This window comes from Canis aureus, chromosome 4 (assembly GCF_053574225.1).
Source record: "Canis aureus isolate CA01 chromosome 4, VMU_Caureus_v.1.0, whole genome shotgun sequence".
Classification (NCBI taxonomy): domain Eukaryota; kingdom Metazoa; phylum Chordata; class Mammalia; order Carnivora; family Canidae; genus Canis; species Canis aureus.
Window position 1 is genome coordinate 59,879,119 of NC_135614.1, and position 13,780 is coordinate 59,892,898.

At 40.5% G+C, this 13,780-nt stretch overlaps 1 protein-coding gene across 1 annotated transcript in view; it reads left to right on the top strand.

Moving 5' to 3' along the window:
• The window catches only part of CCDC69 (coiled-coil domain containing 69), a 36,968-nt gene that overhangs the window by 15,087 nt on the left and 8,101 nt on the right, over positions 1-13,780 (top strand). The window contains exons 2-4 of the mRNA XM_077895836.1: positions 1,242-1,311; positions 4,027-4,133; positions 4,523-4,610. Coding sequence (XP_077751962.1) covers positions 1,242-1,311; positions 4,027-4,133; positions 4,523-4,610 — 265 coding nt within the window. The remainder of the gene's footprint in view (positions 1-1,241; positions 1,312-4,026; positions 4,134-4,522; positions 4,611-13,780) is intronic.

Sequence of the window (13,780 nt, forward strand, 5' to 3'; positions counted from 1 at the left end):
ATAAATAAAATATTTTTAAAAATAAATTGGTGATATTCATATTTCCCAGGATCATTCTGAAGATTTGCTAAGGTAGTATAGATAAGACATCATGATGCCCAGTACATCCTGAGTATGGTGTCTTATCCCCATCTGTCAAGTAAGTACCACTGCCTCTTTATAGTTGGGAGAAGCACCCCCTCTAACAAAGAATAATCATGGTAAAACCATGGCTTGGACCTCTTCTCTTTTTAAAGAATTGATTTTTTTAAAAAAGATTTTATGTATTTACTCATAAGAGACCCACAGAGAGAGGCAGAGACACAGGCAGAGGGAGAAGTAGGCTCCCTACAAGAAGCCCGGTGTGCAACCCTCTCCCTGGATCCTGGGATCATGCCCTGAGCCAAAGGTAGACACTCATCCACTGAGCCACTCAGGTGCCCCAAGAACTGATTTATTTATTTGAGAGAGAGAGAGCAGGGAGAGGAGCAGACAACCAGACTCTGCACTGAGCATCAGCCGGACATAGGGCTCAATCCCAGGACCCTGAGATCACGACATGAGCCAAAACCAAGAGTTGGAAACTTACCCTACTGAGCCACCCAAGCACCCCCCACCCCCATGGCTTGGACTTCTGATGCTTTGTCCCAAATATAGGGAACTTGGAAGGAAGCTGTGGTAAGCGTAGGTCCTCAGAGGAAAGGGTAATTGTCTCTGAATTCAAGATTGGAAAGTTTCAGCTCTAACTGGGTGAGGATAATAGCAAAAGGTCTGAGTAAGTGCTGGGAGAAGGAAGAGGTGGGCAGGGAGGGCCTTCTGGTTGGTTCACAAACCACAAGAATCTAAGGAGAGGTCAATCAGCATCAAGCTCCCCACTGAAGGTTTCCCTGGTGATGATGAGAAATCCTGCTATGGGAACCCCTTCCCTACAGAGGGAGTGCTGCCTTCGGCTAGTGAGGGAGGCAGCCTAAGCAACTGGATCCAGGGCAAGGTCTGGCATAACTGGAAATCAGTCCTGTCTTGCCTTTGGAAGGATCCAGTATAGCATACATCCTCACATTGACTTCCTACCTTATTTATTCATGAGAGACACACAGAGACAGAGACATAGGCAGAGGCAGAAGCAGGCTCTCTAAGGGGAGCTTGATGTGGGACTCGATCCCAAAACCCCGGGATCATGACCTGAGCCAAAGGCAGACGCTCAACCACTGAGCCACCCAGGTGCCCCTACCTTCACTTCATTGTTGTCTCATTTCTTCCAGAGGCGCCGAAAACCAGATCAGCCACCCAGACCAGAGCCACAGGAATTAGGTCCCCTCAATGGGGACACAGGTGAGTAGGCAGCCCTATAAATGCCCTCCTCTCCATCCATGAGGTTTCCTACTTTATAATCAACAGAAGTGATATAGCTATTTAATTATCTCATGAGACCTTAGGTAGGTTACATTAATAGGAGTATCATGTCTAAAATCAGGGAGGTGATAGTCCTGACCCGTTCCTGGCTATTAATGCCACACCCAGAGTGCTGAGTTTATTTCTGGAAAGTACATTTTTAGGGGAATCCAGAAAAATTGGAGGGAGTACAATGGAGACAGATCAGGCTGGTGAGGAATCTGGAAACCATGTCCTGTAAGGAGCAATTAAAGGAGCAGAGGATGTTCTACCTGGAAAGAAGATGTTGCAATAAAAGACAGCAGATCTCTCCAAGTGTCTGAAGTGCCCCTGTAGAGAAGAAAGATAAGCCTTGTTCAGTGTGACTCAGAGGTCAGCACAAGGGCCTCAAGGTGACAGAAACAGGCAGGTGGAATTCAGTTCAATCTCAAAGGATTTTTTTGTGTGATTGTTGGTTTAAAACCATCAGAGCTACCTACTAATGAAATGAGCTCTCCACCTCGAAAGTGTTCAGTTACAGACTGGAGACTGTCAGGGCCGTTGTAGACAGAGTTCAAGCACCAGATAAGCAACTGGACCAGAATTCAGAGGTTCTATCATCCGCCTGTGCACGAGAATTACCTGGAGGAGCTACAAAGATACAGATTCTGGGGCCCCACCACAGACCAGCTAAACGGGAATCTCTTGGACGGGGGCTGATGGTATTGGTGATGATTTATGTTTTTTATGAGCTTCTCCCTGGCTGGGGCCAGTCTGGGACTGGTCTTGTGGACCAACATTTGGGAGCCTGAGCCAAATGGTTTGTGAGAGTCTGGGGTTCCCTGAATGTGGTCACCGCTGTCCCCCGGGCTCCAGGGCACTGACTCACTACTCTCCTCCCCAACCCCGATAGGAGGCCCAGTGCCAGCTAACTGGCTAGCAGCCCCATTCTTCACCTTTCTCCCCAAGCCCTTTGCCAGTGCTGTCTGTGGCACTCTGTGATAATAATACTAACATGGATATAATAATGCCAGCCACAGCAGTAATGCCAGCCCCTCTAATACTTGTCATGAGCAATGATGAATCTCTAGAGAGCATGTAGTTCAAAATAAAGCGCATTTATTGAGCTACCTCTAAATACCTGGCAGTACACTTACTGCTTTTTGTACGTAAGCAAGCAGAGTTAAGGTGGCAATGAGGGGTGCTTGCCGTGGGATCAGACTGTGCAGGTTTAAAGCCCTTCTCCCCCAACTGTGAGCTGGGTGATCCTGGCCCAATTGCATAACTTCTCTGTCTCTCAGTTTCCTTCTCTGTGAAATGGGGATAAACACAGTACCCGCCACAGTGGGTTGTTGTGAGGACTGCGTATTCCCTGTGGGGCACTTTCAACAGGTTCCTGAGCACTGGGTAAGCACTCAGTACTCCTTATCTTGCTCATATAATTTCTGTTGCCATTGTTTCCAGATTTAATCATCTCTATAGCCCTGTGAGCTAGATAATATTATTTTCCCAGTTTCCCATATTGAGTAACTGAGGCACAGGGAGGGTGGATCATGCATTGGGTCACACCCAGAGCCTGTTGGACTCAGAGTGGCATTGGCAGGACCTGTGTTGGAGTTTCCCTAATGAGATCTAGGTTTCCAGTTTGAGGCTTCTTCCCACTCACAGCAGCCCCTCTGCCTCCAGCTAGCTGGCCGTTGGCCAGGATGGGGGTAGGGGATGCTAAAAGTCGGGGGTCACACACCCAGACACTCACAGGCTCCAGCCCCAGCAGGTAAAGCAAGTGATGGAGTGGTCCCCTCTATGTGCCCTCTGGAGAGAGAGGCAAGGACTGTGGCAAATGGCAGAGCCACATCCTGTACAAAGGGGAAGACAGCTGTGCCTCAGCGTCAACTCCTGGGTGGCACAAAGGTATATGCGGCCAGTTCTTGGGCTTCTTCAAGCAAAACTGGAAATCTGTATATGAAGTAAAAGTAAATCTCAGCAACTTTTTAAAACTTTTATTTATTTTTTAAAAAATTTTTAAAAGATTTTATTTATTCATGAGAGATACAGAGAGAGGCAGAGACATAGGCAGAGGGAGAAGCAGACTCCCCGCGGAGAGCCAGATGTGGGACTTGATCCCAGGACCCTAGGATCACAACCTGAGCTGAAGGCAGATGCTCAACCACTGAGCCACCCAAGCATCCCCCTTTTTTAAATTTTAGATATGAGCTAGAGCATGTTAATGGGCTGAGTCCGTCCTCTGAGTTCCCAGCTCTGCTCTAGATCCTAAGGGGCCATAATGAGATCACTGGCTCCTACACTAAAGAGGGTCTCTGAAGCCAGAGAGATGTGAGGGGCTGGTGCTGAAGGTGGATCTCCCATCTATTTTTTTTTTTTTTTTAATGATAGTCACAGAGAGAGAGAGGCAGAGACATAGGCAGAGGGAGAAGCAGGCTCCATGCAGGGAGCCCGACGTGGGATTCGATCCCGGGTCTCCAGGATCGCACCCTGGGCCAAAGGCAGGTGCCAAACCGCTGCGCCACCCAGGGATCCTCTGGATCTCCCATCTAAAACCATTCTTGAGCTGGAGACTGGAGTTGTCACCACTTACCCCTGACCTCCTACATCCTCTCTGCCACATCCCTGACCTCCCCTCTGCTGTGTGTGAATTTTTTGCTTCCTCACCTGTAGCCACAGCTGTCCAGCTCTGCCCATCTGAGGAGGCCGAGCAGTGCCAGAAGGAGATAACCAGAATTCTCCAGCAACATGAGGAAGAGAGGAAGAAATGGGCCCAACAGGTAAGTCCAGGTGACACACAAGCCCTCTCTTTTCCTCCTCCCTTCTAATCTTGAGGACTACCTTTCGATTTTGATGTAAGTATCTCTTACTCCTTTACCCAGTAGGAAGTCCTTTATCTTTTGACTAAATATTTGTAACTGCTTGCATGTAATTCATTATACTCATTGTATGCAGTGTAAGATTGGGAAACACTCTAACACAGTACAAAGACTTCCTGCCTGGAGAGGGCATCAAGTTTACTATGTCTTGAAAGTCTGTGCCCACTCTGAGCTCAGGTTGTTTCCATCACTTGGATGATGGGGTGGGACTCTGATCACCGACCTCCACAAAGCTCCAGGGGTTGGTGTGTGGATCAGTGAAGCCCCGCTGAACCACTTCCCGCCCCCAGGTAGAGAAGGAGAGGGAGCTAGAGCTTCGAGAGAAACTGGATGAACAGCGAAGAGTCCTGGACGGAGAGCATGAGGAGACCCTGCAAGGTAAGGATGGAGATGCTTCACTAGCAAGGGTTTAGAAGGGTCCTTCTTTTCTTCCCACCTCCCCAATTCACCTCTCGAATTCCGGACTCTCACTGGCCCCCACTCCTGTCTCTGGTCCCTCTCTTTTGCCTCTGACCCCTCCTTTCTACTATTGCCCCACACCCACCCCCGCTTCTGGCCCCTCCCTCCTGCCTCTGGTCCACAAATAGTTGGCTGCTTCAGGGCTGGAATCTTCAGGGTCCTGGGACTTGTCCTTTTGGACATGACTTTAAAACTGACGCCATGCTTTGTTTAACCTTAATTGAGAGAGTTTTCCCCCCTTTCCATTTAAAAAAGAATTCGTATTCTTTTTAAAATATCCATATTCCTTCCCTACAACAATGACAGCTCTTAAAATTTATAGTTAGGCAATTTTTTTCAGATAACTTTCTTTCTTTTTATATGTGATGTGGCCATCATAAAATTTAGACTCTATGGATCAAACAAAATGATCTTACCGCATAGTGGTTGGGATCTGAGGCTCTGCAGCCACAGGTTTGAATCCCATCTTCACCTCTTCTCTTACTGGTTATGTAAACTTGAAGAATTTAGTTAAATTCTAAGACCCTAATACATAGGGTCTTTATGAGAATTAAATGATTTGATGTACAGGTAGATGGATAGATAACATTTAGAACAATGCCTAATATTTCACAAGATAGTTAGCAAACAATTATTAGTGTTTATTATATTATTGAGAAAATTAAAATTGTATGTAATTCCACCAGAACTAGTCAATGTTATCCCTTTGCTATGGATCCCTTTCATTCTGTGTGTGTGTGTGTGTACGTGTACCTGGGATATTCATCTATACACATAAACACACAGACATTGGGGGAGGAAATAAATTGTTCTCACTTTGAATTCTATTAATATCTTGTCATTACACTTCTGTAACATAAGTTTTAGTAATTGCACAGCATTCTAATGTCAGCCCTTGTTCATCTGAGCCCATTGGTTAAGCATTTAGATAATTTCAAACTTTTGCCATTGTTTATAATAGCAACGATACTTACACAGTAAACTCTGTTTTGTACATCTTTGCCACATTCATGACTTTTTCTTGAGAATAATATTCTAGTAGGATGCCTGGGTAGCTCAGTGGTTGAGCGTCTGCCTTAGGCTCAGGGTGTGATCCTGGGGTCCTGGGATAGAGTCCCACGTCAGGTTCCCTGCATGGAGCCTGCTTCTCCCTCTGCCTGTGTCTCTGCCTCTCTCTCTGTGTCTCTCATGAATAAATAAATAAAATCTTTTTAAAAATTGAATAACATTCTAGTAAAGTTGGTGTGTCAAAGTTCATGTATTTTTTTTTATTTTGGTAGCATACACATAAGACCATTACCATTAGTGACATTTCGTACATTCACAGTGCCCTGCAACCATCACCCCATCACATTCCAGTACACTCTCATCACCCTGAAAGTGAGTCCCATACCCACCAAGCAGTCCATCCCTCCCCAACCTCCTAGCCCCTGGCTGCCACCAGTCGACCCTCAGTAAATAGAATCTTACCATCTGTGACCTACCATCCCACCCCATGTCTGGCTTCTTCACCCAGCATAATGTTTGCAGGGCACATCCATGCTTCAGCTTACATTTATGCTACAATTTCTTTTTTCCTCTCCCACTTGAAAAACTACTCCATTCCTTTTTATAGCTGAGTCATATCCATTATTATTGGTATGGACCCACCATACTTTGTTATTTGTTTATTAGTTGATGAACACCTGGGCTGCCTCCACCCTTTGGCCACCGCGAATAGTGCCACTAGTACAAGCACCTGCTTGCACACCCACTTTCAGTTACCCTGGGTGTACACCCAGCAGTAGAATTGCAGGCTCATACAGTAAATCTATGTTCCACTTTTTGAGAAAACGCCAAAGTGTTTGCTACAGCAGCTGCGCCACTCTGCATCCCCATCAGCAACCACGAGGCTTCCAGTTGCACCGCATCCTTGCCAACACTTGTCTTTCCATTCTTGCTGCTATTGTTGTCATTGTCGCCATCCTAGTGGGGAGTGGAGTGGTATCTCCTAGTGGTTTTGATTTGCATTTTCCTAATGCCTAATTTTGCTGAGCACCTTTTCATGTGCTTTTTGGCCATTTGTATAACTTCTTTGGAGAAGGTTATGTACATTTCTTATTCTATTGAAACAGACCTAGAAAATGTTATACCATTGTTTACTTTAATCATTAGTATTTGCATGATCTTTCCCAAAAACTATCTTTTAAAGATACAGATAGGATTTTTTTTTTTAAGATTTACTTATTTATTTGAGAGAAAGAGAGAGAGAGAGAGCACCAGAGCAGGAGGAGGAGCAGAGGGAGAGAGAGCAGCTGGGAGAGGGAATCTCAAGGAGCCTCCAGCTTGGGGCTTGATCTCACCACCCTGATATCATGACCTGAGCTGAAAGCAAGAGTCAGATGCTCAACCTACTGAGCCACCCAGGCGACCCCAGTTGGGATGATTTTATATGTGAAATTTTAGATCTGTTCTTTTCATTTAACATTGTTTCCCACATGTTTCCAAGTAATTATTCTGCTTGTAAATGTTGATAAAGGTTAGACTATTGCATACATGGTTTTCCTTATATCCTGTGAGTCTAGACTTCCAGATTTTAACTGCTGTAAATAACACCGCACTAAACGTCTTTTGCATAAAGATGTGCCCACATTTCACGTTATGTCCTTAGATTCCCAGAAACGGAATAACTAGAACAGAGGTCTGAACAATTTTAAGATTCTTGAAACATATTGCAACATTAGCACAAAATGTTTTGGAATGGATTTGAAGCCCTCGCCCAGGGAATTTGAAGAGCTGTGTTTTAATTCTAACGTGCTGTGCAATCCTGGGCCTGTCACTCAACCTTAGTTCAATGTCTATGCCTCTACAATCTACGTTGAATCTCAGTTGGGTTTCCATATCTCTAAAATCTACCTTCCCTGGGCGCCTGGGTGGCTCAGTCAGTTCAGCGTCTGCTCCGCTCAGGTCATGATCTCAGGGTCCTGGGATCAAGCCCCACATAGTCTGGTTCCCTGCTCAGCAGGGAGTCTGCTTCTCCCTCATGCTCTGCACTCCCCCACCACTCATGTTCTCTCTCTGTAATAAATAAACAAAATCTTTTAAAAAATAAAATCTACCTTTCCCATGTCACTAGGCTATTGTAGGAAAGCAACTTTGTTCTCTGCACATTGCTTTGATACCCTTTTTAGCATTATAAATATATTGATAAGAAAATTTTCCTTTTGTAAAAACCCCAGAGGAGAAGGGACTGCTTGTCTTGAGTTCTTTCCACCAGTCAGAATTCCTTCATAGATATTTCTAAATCACTTGGCTTATATTAGGTGGTACATAAATGTGTATGAAATGAATGAATAAAAAGCATAGTGGGAGGGAAAATAAAGGATTTTATTTGTTTGGGAAATGATACATAGATAACTGGGAAAAACTAGTGGTAGTTTTCCATATTGATGATTCTTTGTTGTCTTTTGTTTTCTTTTTTGTTTTTATTTTTAAAACTTTTTTTAAAGATTTATTTACTTATTCATGTTTTTATTTTTAAAATTATCACAGTAAAATTGACTTTTTTGGTGTACCGTTCCATACATTCTAACACAGGTATACATTCACGTGATCATCACCTTAATCTGATACAAAACAATTCCACCTCCCCCCAATTCTATCAGGCTATCCTTTTTTTTTTTTTAATATTTTATTTCATTTTATTAGAGAGCACATAAGAAAGAGAAGGGATAGAGGAAGAGGGAGAAAGGGAATTCCCAAGTAGACTCTCCACACTGTGTGAAGCCTGCGGGGGAGCCTGAGCCCACAACCCTGAGATCATGATCTGAGTGGAAACCAAGAGTCCGACACTTAACTGACTGAGCCACCCAGGTGCCCCTCAGGCTATCCTTCTGTACTCATCTCCACCCCTACACCAATTCCTGGTACCTACTGATTTGTTCCCCATCACTATAGTTTTGTCTTTTCAAGGCCATTGTTTACTCATCCACTTGTAAGACATATGGATTGTTTCCAGTTTGAAGCGAATGTGAATAAGGCTCTTTGGAACATTCATGTACAGATTTCTGTGTGTTCATAAGTTTCCATTTCCCTTGGGTAAATAATGCAAGAGTAGGATGAATAGGCCATATAGTAAATGTATGTTCAGCCTCATGAGAAATGGGAAACTGATTTCCTACGTGGCTACCATTTTGCATTCCCCTGAGCAGTACAGGAATTCCACTGTTGCTTCTCACTGAATACTTGCCAACTTTTTTTTTTAACCTTAGCTGTTCTAATTGGTGTGTGGTGATATATCATCATGGGTTTGATTTGCATTTCAGTAATGACTAATGATGTTGACCATTTTTTCTTGTGCTTACCTGTGGTCTGTATATCATCTGGTCAAATGTCCATTCAAGTCTCTTACCCATTAACTAGCTTGCTTGTTCTTACTGTTGAGTTTTGAGACATCTTTATACATTTTGGATACAAGTCCTTTGTATTTGCACATATTTTCTCCTAGTCTGTAGGGTTTTTTTTTTTTCTCATTCTCTTAACAATGTATGTTACAAAGCAAAGTCTTCAATTTTGATAAATTTCAATTTATTATTTTTTCTTTTTTCATTATGCTTTTGGTATCATATCTTAAAAATTCAATACTGAACCCCAGACAACAAAAATCTTCTATATTGTCTTCCAAAATTTGTATGGTTTAAAGTTTTACACTTAGATCTATGACTCATATAATTGTGTGATTTTTCTTCTTTGGACTGTTAATATTTTGGGTTACATTGATTTGAGTTTCAAATTTTGCACCTAGCCTTGTATTCCTGGCATAAACCCTACTTGGTCACATTGTATTATTCATTTTCATGTATTTCTGAATTCGAGTTGGTAATATTTCACTGAAGATGTTTGTGTCTATGTTCACTAGGGCTCTTTTTCTGTACCATCTATCTGGTTTTCGTTTCAAGGTATAGCTTGCCTCATGGAATGATTGAGAACTGTCCCTTCCCCTTTCATTTCTGGAAAAGATTGTATAGAACTGGTATTGTATCATTTTTAAATGTTCAGCAGAGTTTGTGAATAAACCATCTGTTCTCAAACATCTCTTTTCCAGAAAGTATTTAAGTACACATTCAAATTCTTTAATAGTTAGTTATAGGAATGCCCAGGTTATGTATTTTACCTTGGGTGAGTTTGGGTAGTTTGTGGTTCTTCAGGAATTGCTACAATTCACCTAAGTTATTGAGCTTATATGCATGGAATTGTTGTAGTAGTCTCATACTATTGTTATAAATATCTTCTGTGTCTGTGGTGATATTTCCTCTTAATTTCTTGAAATTGGTAGTTTGTGTATTCTCTTTCTTCTTTGTCAGTCTTATTTAGGGTCCATCAACTTTATTAATCCTTTCCCCAACCCAGCTTTTGGTTTCCTTGATTTTTTCCCCCTGATTTTTCCATTTTGATTTTCATTGATTTCTGTTATCTTTATTTTCTTCCTTCTGTTTGCCTGCTTTATACTTAGCTCTTCTTTTTGTGATTTCTTAAGCTGGAAGTTTAGATGACTGATTTGAGACCCTTCTCTTTTTTTTTTTTTTAAGATTTTTTATTCATTCATGACATACACAGAGAGAGAGAGAGAGAGAGGCAGAGATACAGGGCAGAGGGAGAAGCAGGCTCCATGCAGGGAGCCCGACGTAGGACTCAATCCTGGGTCTTCAGGATCATGCCCTGGGCTGAAGGCAGATGCTTAACTGCTGAGCCACCCAGGCACCCCGAGACCCTTCTCCTTTAACATAAGCACTTAGTGCTATAAATTTCTCCCTAAATCCCATGGATTGATGTTTTTGTATTTTCATTTTTGTTCAGTTCAGAATATTTTCTAGTTTCCTTTGAGACTTCCTCTTTGGCTCATTGAACACTCATAAGTGTTTGGAGATTTATAGTTCTCTTTCTGTGACTGATTTCCAGTTTGGTTTCATTATGGTCAGAAAACATAGTTTGTATTTTGCTCCTTTTCTGGTTAAGGCTTGTTTTTTTTTTTTTTTTTTTTTTTTTTTTTTTTAAGGCTTGTTTTATGGTTCAGGATATGGTCTATCTTGTGAGTGTTTTATGTGCACTTGAAAACATGTGTATTATGCCACTGTAAGTTGTACTTTATAAATTAGTTAAATCAGGATGTTGACAGTGTTCCGTTCCTCTGTATTCTTCCAGATTTTACACTTCCTTTTTCTACTGAATACTGCAGAGTGTTGCAGACCCCTACCATAATTGTGTATATTTGTCCATTTCTCCTTTCAGTTCTGTTCATTTTTGCTTCATGTATTTTGAAGCTCCTTTGTTAGGTATATAAACACTGAGGATTATGTTTTCTTAGAAAACTAACCTCTTCATCATTATATAATGTCCTTCTTTATTCCTCATAATATTCCTTATTCTTAAGTGTACTTCATCTGAAATGAATATAGCCACAGCAATTTTCCTTTGATTAATGTTTTTTCTACCTTTTTGCTTTTTAATCTACCTGTGACATATATTTAAAGTGGGTTTCTTGTAAATAGCCCATAGCTGGGTTTTTTTTTTTTTAATAAGATCCATTCTGACAATCTCTGTCTTTTTTACAATGTTTGAACCATTTAATTTAGCATTCTTATTTTTTAAGATTTTATTTATTTATTTATTTTTAAGATTTTATTTATTTATTCATGAGAGACACACACACACACACAGAGGCAGAAACACAGGCAGAGGAAGAAGCAAGCTCCATGCAGGGAGCCCAATGTGGGACTCGATCCCAGGTCTCCAGGATCAGGCCCTGGCCTGAAGGCGGCGCTAAACCGTTGAGCCACCCAGGGTGCCCTATTTTATTTTATTTATTTTATTTTATTTTATTTTATTTTATTTTATTTTATTTTATTTTATTTTTTTATTATTTTTATTTTATTTTATTTTATTTTATATTTTATTTTATTTTATTTTATTTATTTTATTTTATTTTATTTTAATTTAATTTTATTTTAATTTAATTTAATTTAATTTTATTTTATTTTTTTATTATTTTTATTTTTATTTTATTATTTTATTTTATTTTATTTTATTTATTTTATTTTATTTTATTTTATTTTATTTTATTATTTTATTTTATTTTATTTTATTATTTTATTTAGAGAGAGGGTGAGCAGGGTGAGGAGCAAAGGCAGAGGGAGAAGCAGACTCCTTGCTGAGCAGGGAGCCCAATGCAGGGTCTCTCTATCCCAGGACCCTGAGATCATGACCTGAGCCAAAGGCAGACACTGAACTGATCAAGCCACCCAGGCGCCCCCTGGTTTAATGTTCTTATTGATATGGTTGGATGTAGGTCTGTTATTTTTGTATCTGTTTTCTGGTCATTCTGTTTTTTTAATCTTCTACTTTCCTTTCCCTGCTTTCTTTTGGAGTATTTGAAATAGTATCCCATTTTAGCATTTTAGTAACACATTTAGTATCCCATTTTAGCTTGTCTCTGTGTTTTTTTTTTTTTTTTCTTTTCTTTTTTTTTTTTTTTTTTTACTATATCTCTTTGTATAGGCTTTTTTGTTTGGTTGGTTTTGGTGTCTTTCTTTTCTTTTCTTTTTTTTTTTTTTTTTTTTTGGGTGACTGCTTTAAGAATTACAAAATACTTAAGAGTCTACCTAGAATTCACATTTTGCCACTTCCAGTGGAATGTAGCAAGCCTACCATCATGCAGGTCTCTACCTCTCTCTTTCTTGTGGTACTTCTCTTAGGTATTACATCCACTTACATTGAATGCACCATCAGAAAGTGTTACACTGTTTATAACGTTGATTTACCATCACTCATATCTTCAGGGGCACAAGGGAAGAAAAAGAAGAGTAGTCTATTCTATTGCCTAGGAATTTACTGTTCTGTTGCTCTCCTGCACTCCTGAAGTTCCGAGTTTCCCTCTGGTATCATGTGCTTTCTGTCTGAAGAGTTTCTTAAGCAATTTTCTAAGAAGGGCTGCAGGTGGGGGATTATTTTAGCATTGTTTCATCTGAGAATGTTTTAGTTTCACCTTTTTTTCCTGAGGATATTTTCAATGGCTATAGGATTCTAGATTTACAGTCCTTTTATTTTGGCAGTTCTTATTCCTTATTTATGTTCTTACTTTGTCTTGTCTCCAAGGTTTCTCATAAGAAATCCAGTCATTCAAAGTATTGTTTCTTCTAAGGCACCATTTTTTTCTGGTTCTGCTCCAGATTTTTCTTTGTCATTAGTTATCCAAAATGATGTGTCTGGGTGTGGATTTCTTTGGGTTTACGTTGTTTGGGGTTCAGTGAGTGTCTTCAATCTAGAGGTTTATATTTTGCCAGATTTGGGAAGCATTCAACTATTCTCTCTTTAAATACAGTTTCTGTGCTGCACTCTTTCTCTCCCCTTTCTGAGACTCTGATGCACAAATATTAGACATTTTCAGATTGTTTTACAGGTCCCTGAGGCTTTGTTCATTTTTTCCCAATCGTTTTTCTCTCTGTTGTTAAGACTAGATAATCTCTATTGCTCTATATTCAAGTTCATTGGCTCTTTACCTGTGTCATCTCTATTTTGCTACTGAGCCCACCCAGTGAGGTTTTTTCTAAATTTCATTTATTACACTTTTTAGTTCTAAAATTTCCTTTTGGTTCTTTTCTATAGCTTCTATATATTTGCTAAGGCTTTCTATTTTCCATTCTTTTCAAGAATACTCACCCTTACTTCATGAAGCATTTTTACATCAGTTGCCTTAAAGTCTCTGTTAATAATTCCAACATCTGTAGCATCTCAGTGTTGGCTTCTGCTGAATGTCTTTCTCAGCCAAGTTAAGATTTTCCTGCTTCTTTGTATGCTGAGCAATTTTGGATTTGTATGCTGAGCCATTTTGGATTTGTGTGCTGAGCCATTTGGATTCATATGCTGAGCAGTTTTGTATTATATCCTGAAATATTTGAAAACATGAGATTCTAAGTCTTGTTTAAGACTACTGGTTCCATGGTACTTCAAATTCTGATCTTCTTGCCCAGTCTCCCTGCTACCATTTACTTTTCTGAGTCTGCAAATAGCTACTCCATTCATTCTGTCTAGGTCTTAGAGCTATATTCAGGAGG